General features: G+C 49.3%; 1 protein-coding gene across 2 annotated transcripts in view; it reads right to left on the reverse strand.

The window, feature by feature from the left end:
- The window catches only part of LOC116944594 (sodium/potassium-transporting ATPase subunit beta-2-like), a 58556-nt gene that overhangs the window by 23652 nt on the left and 16521 nt on the right, over positions 1-18383 (reverse strand). For both annotated transcript variants that reach the window (XM_032958298.2, XM_032958295.2), the window contains exons 2-4: positions 3645-3773; positions 2133-2237; positions 1046-1251 (exon numbers count right to left, since the gene is read on the reverse strand). In XM_032958298.2, the coding sequence (XP_032814189.1) occupies positions 1046-1251; positions 2133-2237; positions 3645-3773 (440 nt within the window). The remainder of the gene's footprint in view (positions 1-1045; positions 1252-2132; positions 2238-3644; positions 3774-18383) is intronic.

Here is an 18383-nt window from a genome sequence, read left to right on the forward strand (position 1 = left end):
TCGCTCCCACGCTCTTTCCGGCCTCTCTCGGGCAGCAGAGGAAAAGCAATTCGGGCCGAGTTTTTTCCTTCATTGCGCGTGTGAATAAATTAACGCATATCCAGATCTGAACCGTACATGCGTATGTTGAACTTCTTTGACGCCGTACGCAGCCAACTGTGCTAATCGGAGGTGCGGGGGGAAGGACAACTTAAAAATGCCGCGATGATTAAGATGATGGTGGTGATGATGACAACGATGATGATGACAACGATGACAACAAAGGTGACGGCATTCATGATGATCGCACCACCTCTGAGGCACGGAGCCAAGCTCGGTGTCGCTCGAAAGCCGGGCGAACGAGGTGGGTGGGGGCTTTAAAAAAAAGAGGTGGGGCCTCCTTTAGGGCGTCGCGGTGGCTAGGAGATGTTAACTACCTCGCCTGGTATACAGGAGGTCGTGTGTTCGATCCAGACCCTGACGGCTGCTGCTGTATATTTGGAGTTTGCGTGTCTCTCATCATCATCACGGTGGCTAGGAGATGTTAACTACCTCGCCTGGTATACAGGAGGTCGTGTGTTCGATCCAGACCCTGACGGCTGCTGCTGCTGCTGTATATTTGGAGTTTGTGTGTCTCCCTCTCCCCGTGGTCGCGTGGATTTTGGTCCAGGTCCTCTGGTTTTTCCCTCCACGTTTAGAATCAACATCACGCGTTTAGAGTCTTTGGCTGCTATCACATTTCCACGTGATAAGCCACTTCGTTGAAACTCTCATTTGTGATCGCCAGGCCGCTGCTGAAAAAGAGCTATATAGCTCAGTTGGGCCTTACCTGGTTAAACAAAAAAATCGTTTATAGTTTTCGTTTAGCTTAAGCATCTCTTAGAAGTCGTCGTAGATTGAACACTGCTGCTGGTCCAGCGGGATGATGGGCGCGCTCCGGTCGGTGGGGGCTGTCACGGAGAAACGATGACGAAAGTAACGATGACGATGACGACGACGACGGTGATGACGACGGTGATGACGGCGATCGCAGTTGCTGGTGTGGTGATGATGACTCTGCGCGTACCCGGTTCATCTTGAGGATGACGCAGGGCGTGCCGGAGCTGTAGCCGTAGCTCGTGTCCACGAGGCCCGAGCATTCGCCGAGTGACGCGCGCAGGAAGCGGCACGACGTCTTGGGGTAGTTGCGCACCTCGTCCGTGTCGTTCTGGAAGTGGTAGCGCCCCGGCGTGCAGTTCAGGTTACGCGCCGTCTGGTTCCTCTCGTTGTACGCTGTGCACGCACCGCCAAGACAACAACAACAACGACAACAACATCGGTGATACACTGTGTACGCACCGCCAAGACAACAACAACAACGACATGGGTGATACACTGTGTACGCACCACCAAGACAACAACAACAACAACGACATGGGTGATACATTGTGCACGCACCGCCAAGACAACAACAACAACAACGACATCGGTGATACACTGCGCACGCACCGCCAAGACAACAACAACAACGACATCGGTGATACACTGCGTATGCACCACCAAGACAACAACAACAATGACAACAACGGTGATACACTGTGCACGCACCGCCAAGACAACAACAACAACAACGACATGGGTGATACACTGTGCACGCACTGCCAAGACAACAACAACATCGGTGATACACTGTGCACGCACTGCCAAGACAACAACAACAACAACATCGGTGATACACTGTGTACGCACCACCAAGACAACAACAACATGGGTGATACACTGTGTACGCACCACCAAGACAACAACAACGACATGGGTGATACACTGTGCACGTATCGGCGACGACGCGGGGTGGCGGAAGCGCGGTCGCCGCCGCTTTGCGTTCCGCTTTTTGTGTTCAGTCCCCTTGTGCCGGGCCTGTCCCGTGGCCTCCTGTCAGCAGCGAGCCTTCGACACGTCACGTGGCCTCCTGTCAGCCTTCGACACGTCACGTGGCCTCAAAGTGCACCTGGCCTGGCAAGGGACGCCGTTGTGACGTCGCCGCCGCCGCCGCCACTGAGTGGCGAATGGCGGGGTGCTGCTGTTGTCGTCGTTGTTGGGGAGTGGTGGTGGGGTCGCTGGACCATGCTTCGCCACGACGGCGTGCGAGCGTGCCGGTGCTGGAGGTCACTCACGCAACAGGAAGTCGTTGAGGGCGGTGACGTAGTGCTGAAAGGTGCTGTTCTGCGTCGGCTTGAACTTGATGTCCAGGGTGTCCGCCTGAGGTCGGATCATCAGCCCTGGTGGTAAGACACAAAAAGACAAAGATGCCCCTCATAGCCTCTTCATAAAGAGTCGGGACAGGCGCCGCTGGGGGGGGAGCGACCGCCTCTGACGGTCGGCACGGCACGCCGAGGGCGTTGGGGTGCCAGCACCATGCCGAGCCGCCTTTGTTAGCCTAGGGGGGAGCCCCACGACCGGTTCAGACAATCGGCGATGGTGTTGGTGGCCTTGAGTGGGAATCGAACTTGGGCCGCCGGGTTTGTAGCGCAGTGTGCTAAGCACTGCACTACCAACAACAACAACCGCCATTCGCCACTAAGTGGCGGTGACGTCACCACGACGCTTGTGCCAGGCCATGTGCACACACACACACACGTGTGTATAGAGTGTCTGTGGCTGCCTGTACCTGCGTCTGTGTGAGGAACGGCAATGTAGTGGTTAGCGCGCTGCGTTATGAACACGGTGACCTAAGTTAGACTCCCGCACACCAGTGACGATTATATGAACCAGTCCTGGGCTTCCCCTAGGTCTACTCAGGCTCAAATGAGTGCCTGTTGCGGTGTGTAAAGCATCGCCACTGGGGAGACAAAGGCGGCCGGGCCAGCCACCCCCTCGTGTGCCGTGCCGGCCTTCAAAGGTGCTCCAGGTACCCCAAAAGTCTGTCCAGGCTATACGGGGGACCTTAGGGTGTCTGTAGGTGTGTGGGAGAGTGCGTCACATGATCCACACTAAGAGGCTCATGAAGCGTCACGACTCCGAGCCCCACAGATTGCACCGTGCTGCATAATGCATGGGGCCCCGTTAAATATGCATGACGGTAGGAAACTGCCTGAGTATGCACGTGTGTGTGTGTGTGCGCGTGCACCTACGTGCGAATGTGTGTGTGCGTTGCGAAACCCCGGCGAACCGAGTTCGATTCCCGCTCACGGCCGATACAAGTGACGATTATCTGTGCCGGTCCTGGGCTTCCCCTAGGTCGACTCAGCCACAAATGAGCACGTGGTGCGGTGTGTAAAAACATCGCCACTGGGGAGACAAAGGCGGCCGGGCATGGTGCTGGCCACCCACCCCCTCGTGTGCCGTTCCGACCTTTATAGGTGCTCGCTAACAGCACTTGCCCCAGCAATGTGTGCACTGTGTGTACTCTGTGCACGGTGTGTATTGCGTGTACCGTGTGTGCGCTGCGTGTACTGTGTGCGTGTTGCGTGTACCGCGTGTGTACTGTGTGTACTGTGTGCATGTTGCGTGTACCGTGTGTGCGCTGCGTATACTGTGTGCATGTTGCGTGTACTGCGTGTACTATGTGCATGTTGCGTGTACTGCGTGTACTGTGTGCGTGTTGCGTGTACTGCGTGTACTGTGTGCATGTTGCGTGTACTGCGTGTACTGTGTGCATGTTGCGTGTACTGCGTGCACGCTGGTACCGGGCGAGGGGACACGGTCGAGGTACTTGGGGCGGAACTCGTTGGTGGTCTGCAGCAGCACCCACATGGTGAGGGAGAAGAGTCCGGCCAGGAAGCCGTAGAACACGAGGTAGAAGAGCAGGATCAGAGCTGCACAAAGACAAAGGTCACCCCCCTATAGCCTGGAGCAGACAAGTCGGGGGCAAGTTTTCAAGTTTAAAGTTACATTTATTAGGTGTGCCCCTGTGAGCCACGCGGCTCTTGAGTTCGGTGCAACCGCAACAAACACAAAACCTGAACAGAGAAACATCTGAAAGTGACAACGCGCAACAGAAACATCCTGGGATAAACCAGCAAATCTTCCAGAAAAATAAAAAACCCCCAACGTATTACAACGCTGTGTGCAACAAAAAATCCCGAGTGCGTTCAGCACGCGGCCCCGCTGGCCGTGAGCGCGGGAGTCGAACTCGGGTGGCCGAAAGGGGAGAGAGCGGCGGGCTGACCACGGCGCCACCGCTCCCCACGCGAACGTGGACGCACGAGGCACGGCGTGGAACAGAAGGGATCGGAGAGTGTGAACAAAGACGAAGGATGGAGATCACCTGCGTAGCCTCCGGTGGCTTTTTGGGATAAGTGCATGGACATCACCACGTGCGGCCGCCTTTGACTCCGCAGTGCTGGTGCTTTGTTTAGCAAGGACGAGCCGACCAAGAATACGGTCGTCAGATAGCACTCGCGACTGATGTTACCCGTGTGTGGGAGCTGGACTTGAGTACTGGGTTCGTAGTGCAGTGCGCGAATCGCTGCAAAGACAAAGATCTCCCGTTAAGCCTTAACATGACCTATGAAGGCCGGGCACGGCAGCACCACGCCTGGCCGTCTTTGTCTCCCTTAGTGACGATGTTTACACACCGCACCAGATACTGTACTAATTTGAGGCTGAGTCGACATACGGGAAGCCCAGGACCGGTTCAGATAATCGATACTGGTGTTGGGTTCGCAGTGCTTCGCACGAACCGCCACATCATCGCTCACACACACATTTGATGATGGTGACATTGATGATGATATTGGTGATTGATATTGATGATTACCTTCATGATCATTATTTTATTGATTATTTCATTGATTATATTCATGATTATTACATTCATGATGAGTACATTGATGGTTACAATCATATTGATTATGTTGACAACATTTATGATGACTAACTTTATTATATTGATATTGAATATGATGTTGATCATTTTAACTCGTAGGCTTTCGCGACCAATATCCATAAGAGGTTTTTTTGGGTTAGATCGCGTAAGTATTTAAATGTGTCGTTAAAACCCGCCACCACCCGACACAGCCAACTAGTAAGGGTTGTCACGTAAACAGAACGTGGCCAATTCGTCACTAGTACAGCACCACACCGGTGTGTTGGAGAGCCTAGCCACAACATTTACAATCTGAGTACGACGTTTCGCCAGTAATTACAACTAGCTTCATCAGGCGACAGCCAGATTTGTGGAGAAGTCCTCCACCTGTTTCGTTCCTTACATGATCCTTATGGCAGAACCCCGGGGTACCAAATAATACAAACTGGCCGAGGCAATTAAATGTTTTATTTCTGGGACACTATTTTCTTTCCAGGGGTGTACTTCACTCCGCGACTGGGGTACCAATCAATCCGAAATCAGTGCCACACTCCGCGATGTCGAAACGCAGCGAGGACGATTGTGCTGAAACCCTGAACGCTCGTACGCAATGTAAGTGGTGCATCGTGTACAGCTCGTCGAGATGAGTCGATTGCCGCATCGCCGACCATCAACAGACTAAGAATTACTGCATCACGGACATCGTGCGAGAGCCTTAAGGTTCATATAGAGGCGTAGATGTGGTGACCACGATTCTGCGCTCTTGAGTCGGCGTACATTATGGATGCGCATTATGCGGGCCCATTAATCTTGTCCTTCCTGTCCATTGTGTGTATTAAAATATCCGTGCCAACGGTAATCCCTATTGAAGCGTGGTCGCCTGTATAGGCATACATTTAACCAATGTATTGCTTGATGATGCGCTTCCACGCAGCACGATCTCAGGTAGCTTTCCGAACGGTAAAATGTTTTTCTTATTTGTTTCAATTCCGTAAGAGTATCTAATTAATTTTGGCCAGTAGTTGCTAGTTTTGCACAGAACTTCAACATGATCTTGATCATGATGAAAAAATGATGAATTCCTCACTTTCACTCAACACGCTTCCCCCTCGTGCCCACACGTTTCTAAACCCCTATGGGAGAGACGATCCTGATGGTGAAGATTCAATATTAATCCTTGAGCTAAATATATCGATGGGAGTAGGGGAGGGAGGGGGTAAAAGAGGCATGTACGTACAGTAGATGGGGCTCTGTGTACACCACAAACACCGCCATCCCCTGATTAATCCCTTGTCCCCAAAGCCTGCTCCACACCCACCTCCATCCCATCCATCTCGCCGCTGCCCTCACGCCAAAGGATTTCCACGAGACAATCTCATTTCACGAGGTGATGACGAGGCCCTTTATTTAACCAGGCGAGGGCCCTGCTGAAATTCCTCACTGTGAACTGCACCTCCGATTAGCACGGTTCGTTACGTACGGTGCTAAAGAAGTTTAGAATACATACAACCAAGTCTGTGAAATGTGTGTGTGTAGCTGTCTGTGTGGTAGAACGCTAGTGCAGTGGTTAGCGCACTGCCACTATGAAACCGGCGAGCCGAGTTCCATTCCTGCTCACGACCAACACCGGTGACGATGATCTGAACCGGTTCTGGGTCTATCCCTAGATCGACTCAGCCTTAAATGAGTATCTGGTGCGGTGTGTGTAAACATCGCCACTGGGGAGACAAAGGCGGCCGGGCGTGGTGCCGGCCACCCACCCCCTCGCGCGTCGTGGCGGCCTTCAATAGGTGCTCGCTAACATCACTTGCCCCAGCAGCCTGTTGAAGGGGGATCCTTGTCTTCGTTGTGTGCCTAAAATCCATCCAGGCATCCTGGGATTAACCAGGCTGGATTACAGTGCAAGGAGCTCACAGATCCTTGAAGGATCTGGCTGGAGAAAGTCCCATCGGTGAACTCCTCTAAAAGGCGAGGCTGCGTTGCCCGGGTCATGTAGCCCGCATGCAGAGCCCACCGTATGCCCAAGCAGCTGCTGTTTGGCCGAATAGATGGGGCTAAGGGGGCGCCGCGCGGGCTCGAGAAGAGTTGAACTGATGTGGTACAGGAGGATGGACTTGCCGATGACTGGTACCAGCGGTGTCAAAGTCGACCTCTGTGGAGGAGGCAGACAGGAGCGACGCTCACATCAACGAGCGGAGCGCCGTGCGGTTAACGCGCAGCAAGTCGGCGCAGTGGGGGGCCCAGATGGTGCATCTGACAGTCATCTCGGTCGGTCAACCCATGGCACCTGGGACTGTATTGTGATCACCTTCACCTAGCCCGGCACAGCAGTCTAACTAAACTAAAAAAAAATTACTTAACCAGGTATAGCTCACTGAGTGCAAATTCATCGTGGCAAAAATTCTCTTCCACACTTCACGTGATGGTCTCAAAGTGCACCGAGCGTGAAACAAGCGCCGTGGTGAAGTCAACACCACTTGGTATTCATGAATTTATATGTGTGGCTGTGCATGTGAGTGGATTTATACATCGTCGTTTAGAAGCTGATGAGTGATTCCGACTAGAAGAAGGGACGGGGCAGAACACGACTCAGAATGAACAATGCAGAAGAGACGGACAATGGAGACGAGACGGACAATGCAGAAGAGACGGACAATGTAGAAGAGACGGACAATGCAGAAGAGACGGACAATGTAGAAGAGACGGACAATGTAGACGAGACGGACAATGTAGACGAGACGGACAATGTAGAAGAGATGGACAATGCAGAAGAGACGGACAATGTAGAAGAGACGGACAATGTAGAAGAGACGGACAATGTAGAAGAGACGGACAATGTAGAAGAGACGGACAATGTAGAAGAGACGGACAATGCAGAAGAGACGGACAATGTAGAAGAGACGGACAATACAGAAGAGACGGACAATGTAGAAGAGACGGACAATGTAGACGAGACGGACAATGTAGAAGAGACGGACAATGTAGAAGAGACGGACAATGCAGAAGAGACGGACAATGTAGACGAGACGGACAATGTAGAAGAGACGGACAATGTAGACGAGACGGACAATGTAGAAGAGACGGACAATGTAGAAGAGACGGACAATGTAGAAGAGACGGACAATGCAGAAGAGACGGACAATGTAGAAGAGACGGACAATGCAGAAGAGACGGACAATGTAGAAGAGACGGACAATGTAGAAGAGACGGACAATGTAGAAGAGACGGACAATGTAGACGAGACGGACAATGTAGAAGAGACGGACAATGCAGAAGAGACGGACAATGTAGAAGAGACGGACAATGTAGAAGAGACGGACAATGTAGAAGAGACGAACAATGCAGAAGAGACGGACAATGTAGAAGAGACGGACAATGCAGAAGAGACGGACAATGTAGAAGAGACGGACAATGTAGAAGAGACGGACAATGTAGACGAGACGGACAATGTAGACGAGACGGACAATGTAGACGAGACGGACAATGCAGAAGAGACGGACAATGTAGAAGAGACGGACAATGTAGAAGAGACGGACAATGCAGAAGAGACGGACAATGTAGAAGAGACGGACAATGTAGAAGAGACGGACAATGTAGAAGAGACGGACAATGTAGACGAGACGGACAATGTAGACGAGACGGACAATGTAGAAGAGACGCACAATGTAGAAGAGACGGACAATGCAGAAGAGACGGACAATGTAGAAGAGACGGGCAATGTAGAAGAGACGGACAATTTAGTAGAGACGGACAATGTAGACGAGACGGACAATGTAGACGAGACGGACAATGTAGAAGAGACGGACAATGTAGACGAGACGGACAATGTAGACGAGACGGACAATGTAGAAGAGACGGACAATGTAGAAGAGACGGACAATGTAGAAGAGACGGACAATGTAGAAGAGACGGACAATGTAGAAGAGACGGACAATGTAGACGAGACGGACAATGTAGAAGAGACGGACAATGCAGAAGAGACGGACAATGTAGAAGAGACGGACAATGTAGAAGAGACGGACAATGTAGAAGAGACGGACAATGCAGAAGAGACGGACAATGTAGAAGAGACGGACAATGCAGAAGAGACGGACAATGTAGAAGAGACGGACAATGTAGAAGAGACGGACAATGTAGACGAGACGGACAATGTAGACGAGACGGACAATGTAGACGAGACGGACAATGCAGAAGAGACGGACAATGCAGAAGAGACGGACAATGTAGAAGAGACGGACAATGTAGAAGAGACGGACAATGTAGAAGAGACGGACAATGCAGAAGAGACGGACAATGTAGAAGAGACGGACAATGTAGAAGAGACGGACAATGTAGAAGAGACGGACAATGTAGACGAGACGGACAATGTAGACGAGACGGACAATGTAGAAGAGACGGACAATGTAGAAGAGACGGACAATGCAGAAGAGACGGACAATGTAGAAGAGACGGACAATGTAGAAGAGACGGACAATGTAGTAGAGACGGACAATGTAGACGAGACGGACAATGTAGACGAGACGGACAATGTAGAAGAGACGGACAATGTAGAAGAGACGGACAATGTAGACGAGACGGACAATGTAGACGAGACGGACAATGTAGAAGAGACGGACAATGCAGAAGAGACGGACAATGTAGAAGAGACGGACAATGTAGAAGAGACGGACAATGTAGAAGAGACGGACAATGTAGAAGAGACGGACAATGTAGAAGAGACGGACAATGTAGAAGAGACGGACAATGCAGAAGAGACGGACAATGTTGAAGAGACGGACAATACAGAAGAGACGGACAATGTAGAAGAGACGGACAATGTAGACGAGACGGACAATGTAGAAGAGACGGACAATGTAGAAGAGACGGACAATGCAGAAGAGACGGATAATGTAGACGAGACGGACAATGTAGAAGAGACGGACAATGTAGACGAGACGGACAATGTAGAAGAGACGGACAATGTAGAAGAGACGGACAATGTAGAAGAGACGGACAATGCAGAAGAGACGGACAATGTAGAAGAGACGGACAATGCAGAAGAGACGGACAATGTAGAAGAGACGGACAATGTAGAAGAGACGGACAATGTAGAAGAGACGGACAATGTAGACGAGACGGACAATGCAGAAGAGACGGACAATGTAGAAGAGACGGACAATGTAGAAGAGACGGACAATGTAGAAGAGACGGACAATGCAGAAGAGACGGACAATGCAGAAGAGACGGACAATGTAGAAGAGACGGACAATGTAGACGAGACGGACAATGTAGACGAGACGGACAATGTAGAAGAGACGGACAATGTAGAAGAGACGGACAATGTAGAAGAGACGGACAATGTAGAAGAGACGGACAATGTAGACGAGACGGACAATGTAGAAGAGACGGACAATGTAGAAGAGACGGACAATGCAGAAGAGACGGACAATGTAGAAGAGACGGACAATGTAGAAGAGACGGACAATGTAGTAGAGACGGACAATGTAGACGAGACGGACAATGTAGACGAGACGGACAATGTAGAAGAGACGGACAATGTAGAAGAGACGGACAATGTAGACGAGACGGACAATGTAGACGAGACGGACAATGTAGAAGAGACGGACAATGCAGAAGAGACGGACAATGTAGAAGAGACGGACAATGTAGAAGAGACGGACAATGTAGACGAGACGGACAATGTAGACGAGACGGACAATGTAGAAGAGACGGACAATGTAGAAGAGACGGACAATGTAGACGAGACGGACAATGTAGACGAGACGGACAATGTAGAAGAGACGGACAATGCAGAAGAGACGGACAATGTAGAAGAGACGGACAATGTAGAAGAGACGGACAATGTAGACGAGACGGACAATGTAGACGAGACGGACAATGTAGAAGAGACGGACAATGTAGAAGAGACGGACAATGCAGAAGAGACGGACAATGTAGAAGAGACGGACAATGTAGAAGAGACGGACAATATAGTAGAGACGGACAATGTAGAAGAGACGGACAATGTAGACGAGACGGACAATGTAGACGAGACGGACAATGTAGAACAGACGGACAATGTAGAAGAGACGGACAATGTAGACGAGACGGACAATGTAGACGAGACGGACAATATAGAAGAGACGGACAATGCAGAAGAGACGGACAATGTAGAAGAGACGGACAATGTAGAAGAGACGGACAATGTAGAAGAGACGGACAATGTAGAAGAGACGGACAATGCAGAAGAGACGGACAATGTAGAGGAGACGGACAATGTAGACGAGACGGACAATGTAGAAGAGACGGACAATGTAGAAGAGACGGACAATGTAGAAGAGACGGACAATGCAGAAGAGACGGACAATGTAGACGAGACGGACAATGTAGAAGAGACGGACAATGTAGAAGAGACGGACAATGCAGAAGAGACGGACAATACAGAAGAGACGGACAATGTAGAGGAGACGGACAATGTAGAAGAGACGGACAATGTAGACGAGACGGACAATGTAGACGAGATGGACAATGTAGAAGAGACGGACAATGTAGAAGAGACGGACAATGTAGACGAGACGGACAATGTAGAAGAGACGGACAATGTAGAAGAGACGGACAATGTAGACGAGACGGACAATGTAGACGAGACGGACAATGCAGAAGAGACGGACAATGTAGAAGAGACGGACAATGTAGAAGAGACGGACAATGTAGAAGAGACGGACAATGTAGACGAGACGGACAATGTAGAAGAGACGGACAATGTAGAAGAGACGGACAATGTAGAAGAGACGGACAATGTAGTAGAGACGGACAATGCAGACGAGACGGACAATGTAGACGAGACGGACAATGTAGACGAGACGGACAATGTAGAAGAGACGGACAATGTAGAAGAGACGGACAATGTAGACGAGACGGACAATGCAGAAGAGACGGACAATGTAGAAGAGACGGACAATGTAGAAGAGACGGACAATGTAGAAGAGACGGACAATGCAGAAGAGACGGACAATGTAGAGGAGACGGACAATGTAGACGAGACGGACAATGTAGAAGAGACGGACAATGTAGAAGAGACGGACAATGTAGAAGAGACGGACAATGTAGACGAGACGGACAATGTAGAAGAGACGGACAATGCAGAAGAGACGGACAATGTAGAAGAGACGGACAATGTAGAAGAGACGGACAATGTAGAAGAGACGAACAATGCAGAAGAGACGGACAATGTAGAAGAGACGGACAATGCAGAAGAGACGGACAATGTAGAAGAGACGGACAATGTAGAAGAGACGGACAATGTAGACGAGACGGACAATGTAGACGAGACGGACAATGTAGACGAGACGGACAATGCAGAAGAGACGGACAATGTAGAAGAGACGGACAATGTAGAAGAGACGGACAATGCAGAAGAGACGGACAATGTAGAAGAGACGGACAATGTAGAAGAGACGGACAATGTAGAAGAGACGGACAATGTAGACGAGACGGACAATGTAGACGAGACGGACAATGTAGAAGAGACGCACAATGTAGAAGAGACGGACAATGCAGAAGAGACGGACAATGTAGAAGAGACGGGCAATGTAGAAGAGACGGACAATTTAGTAGAGACGGACAATGTAGACGAGACGGACAATGTAGACGAGACGGACAATGTAGAAGAGACGGACAATGTAGACGAGACGGACAATGTAGACGAGACGGACAATGTAGAAGAGACGGACAATGTAGAAGAGACGGACAATGTAGAAGAGACGGACAATGTAGAAGAGACGGACAATGTAGAAGAGACGGACAATGTAGACGAGACGGACAATGTAGAAGAGACGGACAATGCAGAAGAGACGGACAATGTAGAAGAGACGGACAATGTAGAAGAGACGGACAATGTAGAAGAGACGGACAATGCAGAAGAGACGGACAATGTAGAAGAGACGGACAATGCAGAAGAGACGGACAATGTAGAAGAGACGGACAATGTAGAAGAGACGGACAATGTAGACGAGACGGACAATGTAGACGAGACGGACAATGTAGACGAGACGGACAATGCAGAAGAGACGGACAATGCAGAAGAGACGGACAATGTAGAAGAGACGGACAATGTAGAAGAGACGGACAATGTAGAAGAGACGGACAATGCAGAAGAGACGGACAATGTAGAAGAGACGGACAATGTAGAAGAGACGGACAATGTAGAAGAGACGGACAATGTAGACGAGACGGACAATGTAGACGAGACGGACAATGTAGAAGAGACGGACAATGTAGAAGAGACGGACAATGCAGAAGAGACGGACAATGTAGAAGAGACGGACAATGTAGAAGAGACGGACAATGTAGTAGAGACGGACAATGTAGACGAGACGGACAATGTAGACGAGACGGACAATGTAGAAGAGACGGACAATGTAGAAGAGACGGACAATGTAGACGAGACGGACAATGTAGACGAGACGGACAATGTAGAAGAGACGGACAATGCAGAAGAGACGGACAATGTAGAAGATACGGACAATGTAGAAGAGACGGACAATGTAGAAGAGACGGACAATGTAGAAGAGACGGACAATGTAGAAGAGACGGACAATGTAGAAGAGACGGACAATGCAGAAGAGACGGACAATGTTGAAGAGACGGACAATACAGAAGAGACGGACAATGTAGAAGAGACGGACAATGTAGAAGAGACGGACAATGTAGAAGAGACGGACAATGCAGAAGAGACGGACAATGTAGAGGAGACGGACAATGTAGACGAGACGGACAATGTAGAAGAGACGGACAATGTAGAAGAGACGGACAATGTAGAAGAGACGGACAATGCAGAAGAGACGGACAATGTAGACGAGACGGACAATGTAGAAGAGACGGACAATGTAGAAGAGACGGACAATGCAGAAGAGACGGACAATACAGAAGAGACGGACAATGTAGAGGAGACGGACAATGTAGAAGAGACGGACAATGTAGACGAGACGGACAATGTAGACGAGATGGACAATGTAGAAGAGACGGACAATGTAGAAGAGACGGACAATGTAGACGAGACGGACAATGTAGAAGAGACGGACAATGTAGAAGAGACGGACAATGTAGACGAGACGGACAATGTAGACGAGACGGACAATGCAGAAGAGACGGACAATGTAGAAGAGACGGACAATGTAGAAGAGACGGACAATGTAGAAGAGACGGACAATGTAGACGAGACGGACAATGTAGAAGAGACGGACAATGTAGAAGAGACGGACAATGTAGTAGAGACGGACAATGCAGACGAGACGGACAATGTAGACGAGACGGACAATGTAGACGAGACGGACAATGTAGAAGAGACGGACAATGTAGAAGAGACGGACAATGTAGACGAGACGGACAATGCAGAAGAGACGGACAATGTAGAAGAGACGGACAATGTAGAAGAGACGGACAATGTAGAAGAGACGGACAATGCAGAAGAGACGGACAATGTAGAGGAGACGGACAATGTAGACGAGACGGACAATGTAGAAGAGACGGACAATGTAGAAGAGACGGACAATGTAGAAGAGACGGACAATGTAGACGAGACGGACAATGTAGAAGAGACGGACAATGCAGAAGAGACGGACAATGTAGAAGAGACGGACAATGTAGAAGAGACGGACAATGTAGAAGAGACGAACAATGCAGAAGAGACGGACAATGTAGAAGAGACGGACAATGCAGAAGAGACGGACAATGTAGAAGAGACGGACAATGTAGAAGAGACGGACAATGTAGACGAGACGGACAATGTAGACGAGACGGACAATGTAGACGAGACGGACAATGCAGAAGAGACGGACAATGTAGAAGAGACGGACAATGTAGAAGAGACGGACAATGTAGAAGAGACGGACAATGTAGAAGAGACGGACAATGTAGAAGAGACGGACAATGTAGACGAGACGGACAATGTAGACGAGACGGACAATGTAGAAGAGACGCACAATGTAGAAGAGACGGACAATGCAGAAGAGACGGACAATGTAGAAGAGACGGGCAATGTAGAAGAGACGGACAATTTAGTAGAGACGGACAATGTAGACGAGACGGACAATGTAGACGAGACGGACAATGTAGAAGAGACGGACAATGTAGACGAGACGGACAATGTAGACGAGACGGACAATGTAGAAGAGACGGACAATGTAGAAGAGACGGACAATGTAGAAGAGACGGACAATGTAGAAGAGACGGACAATGTAGAAGAGACGGACAATGTAGACGAGACGGACAATGTAGAAGAGACGGACAATGCAGAAGAGACGGACAATGTAGAAGAGACGGACAATGTAGAAGAGACGGACAATGTAGAAGAGACGGACAATGCAGAAGAGACGGACAATGTAGAAGAGACGGACAATGCAGAAGAGACGGACAATGTAGAAGAGACGGACAATGTAGAAGAGACGGACAATGTAGACGAGACGGACAATGTAGACGAGACGGACAATGTAGACGAGACGGACAATGCAGAAGAGACGGACAATGCAGAAGAGACGGACAATGTAGAAGAGACGGACAATGTAGAAGAGACGGACAATGTAGAAGAGACGGACAATGCAGAAGAGACGGACAATGTAGAAGAGACGGACAATGTAGAAGAGACGGACAATGTAGAAGAGACGGACAATGTAGACGAGACGGACAATGTAGACGAGACGGACAATGTAGAAGAGACGGACAATGTAGAAGAGACGGACAATGCAGAAGAGACGGACAATGTAGAAGAGACGGACAATGTAGAAGAGACGGACAATGTAGTAGAGACGGACAATGTAGACGAGACGGACAATGTAGACGAGACGGACAATGTAGAAGAGACGGACAATGTAGAAGAGACGGACAATGTAGACGAGACGGACAATGTAGACGAGACGGACAATGTAGAAGAGACGGACAATGCAGAAGAGACGGACAATGTAGAAGATACGGACAATGTAGAAGAGACGGACAATGTAGAAGAGACGGACAATGTAGAAGAGACGGACAATGTAGAAGAGACGGACAATGCAGAAGAGACGGACAATGTTGAAGAGACGGACAATACAGAAGAGACGGACAATGTAGAAGAGACGGACAATGTAGACGAGACGGACAATGTAGAAGAGACGGACAATGTAGAAGAGACGGACAATGCAGAAGAGACGGATAATGTAGACGAGACGGACAATGTAGAAGAGACGGACAATGTAGACGAGACGGACAATGTAGAAGAGACGGACAATGTAGAAGAGACGGACAATGTAGAAGAGACGGACAATGCAGAAGAGACGGACAATGTAGAAGAGACGGACAATGCAGAAGAGACGGACAATGTAGAAGAGACGGACAATGTAGAAGAGACGGACAATGTAGAAGAGACGGACAATGTAGACGAGACGGACAATGTAGAAGAGACGGACAATGCAGAAGAGACGGACAATGTAGAAGAGACGGACAATGTAGAAGAGACGGACAATGTAGAAGAGACGGACAATGCAGAAGAGACGGACAATGCAGAAGAGACGGACAATGTAGAAGAGACGGACAATGTAGACGAGACGGACAATGTAGACGAGACGGACAATGTAGAAGAGACGGACAATGTAGAAGAGACGGACAATGTAGAAGAGACGGACAATGTAGAAGAGACGGACAATGTAGACGAGACGGACAATGTAGAAGAGACGGACAATGCAGAAGAGACGGACAATGTAGAAGAGACGGACAATGTAGAAGAGACGGACAATGTAGTAGAGACGGACAATGTAGACGAGACGGACAATGTAGACGAGACGGACAATGTAGAAGAGACGGACAATGTAGAAGAGACGGACAATGTAGACGAGACGGACAATGTAGACGAGACGGACAATGTAGAAGAGACGGACAATGCAGAAGAGACGGACAATGTAGAAGAGACGGACAATGTAGAAGAGACGGACAATGTAGACGAGACGGACAATGTAGACGAGACGGACAATGTAGACGAGACGGACAATGTAGAAGAGACGGACAATGTAGAAGAGACGGACAATGCAGAAGAGACGGACAATGTAGAAGAGACGGACAATGTAGAAGAGACGGACAATATAGTAGAGACGGACAATGTAGAAGAGACGGACAATGTAGACGAGACGGACAATGTAGACGAGACGGACAATGTAGAACAGACGGACAATGTAGAAGAGACGGACAATGTAGACGAGACGGACAATGTAGACGAGACGGACAATATAGAAGAGACGGACAATGCAGAAGAGACGGACAATGTAGAAGAGACGGACAATGTAGAAGAGACGGACAATGTAGAAGAGACGGACAATGTAGAAGAGACGGACAATGCAGAAGAGACGGACAATGTAGAGGAGACGGACAATGTAGACGAGACGGACAATGTAGAAGAGACGGACAATGTAGAAGAGACGGACAATGTAGAAGAGACGGACAATGCAGAAGAGACGGACAATGTAGACGAGACGGACAATGTAGAAGAGACGGACAATGTAGAAGAGACGGACAATGCAGAAGAGACGGACAATACAGAAGAGACGGACAATGTAGAGGAGACGGACAATGTAGAAGAGACGGACAATGTAGACGAGACGGACAATGTAGACGAGATGGACAATGTAGAAGAGACGGACAATGTAGAAGAGACGGACAATGTAGACGAGACGGACAATGTAGAAGAGACGGACAATGTAGAAGAGACGGACAATGTAGACGAGACGGACAATGTAGACGAGACGGACAATGCAGAAGAGACGGACAATGTAGAAGAGACGGACAATGTAGAAGAGACGGACAATGTAGAAGAGACGGACAATGTAGACGAGACGGACAATGTAGAAGAGACGGACAATGTAGAAGAGACGGACAATGTAGAAGAGACGGACAATGTAGTAGAGACGGACAATGCAGACGAGACGGACAATGTAGACGAGACGGACAATGTAGACGAGACGGACAATGTAGAAGAGACGGACAATGTAGAAGAGACGGACAATGTAGACGAGACGGACAATGCAGAAGAGACGGACAATGTAGAAGAGACGGACAATGTAGAAGAGACGGACAATGTAGAAGAGACGGACAATGCAGAAGAGACGGACAATGTAGAGGAGACGGACAATGTAGACGAGACGGACAATGTAGAAGAGACGGACAATGTAGAAGAGACGGACAATGTAGAAGAGACGGACAATGCAGAAGAGACGGACAATGTAGACGAGACGGACAATGTAGAAGAGACGGACAATGTAGAAGAGACGGACAATGCAGAAGAGACGGACAATACAGAAGAGACGGACAATGTAGAGGAGACGGACAATGTAGAAGAGACGGACAATGTAGACGAGACGGACAATGTAGACGAGATGGACAATGTAGAAGAGACGGACAATGTAGAAGAGACGGACAATGTAGAAGAGACGGACAATACAGAAGAGACGGACAATGTAGAGGAGGCGGACAATGTAGAAGAGACGGACAATGTAGAAGAGACGGACAATGTAGAAGAGATGGACAATACAGAAGAGACGGACAATGTAGAAGAGACGGACAATGTAGAAGAGACGGACAATGTAGACGTGACGAACAATGTAGACGAGATGGACAA

This window comes from Petromyzon marinus, chromosome 21, assembly GCF_048934315.1.
Source record: "Petromyzon marinus isolate PM22_M1 ecotype Great Lakes invasive population chromosome 21, UKy_Petmar_22M1.pri1.0, whole genome shotgun sequence".
Classification (NCBI taxonomy): Eukaryota; Metazoa; Chordata; class Hyperoartia; order Petromyzontiformes; family Petromyzontidae; genus Petromyzon; species Petromyzon marinus.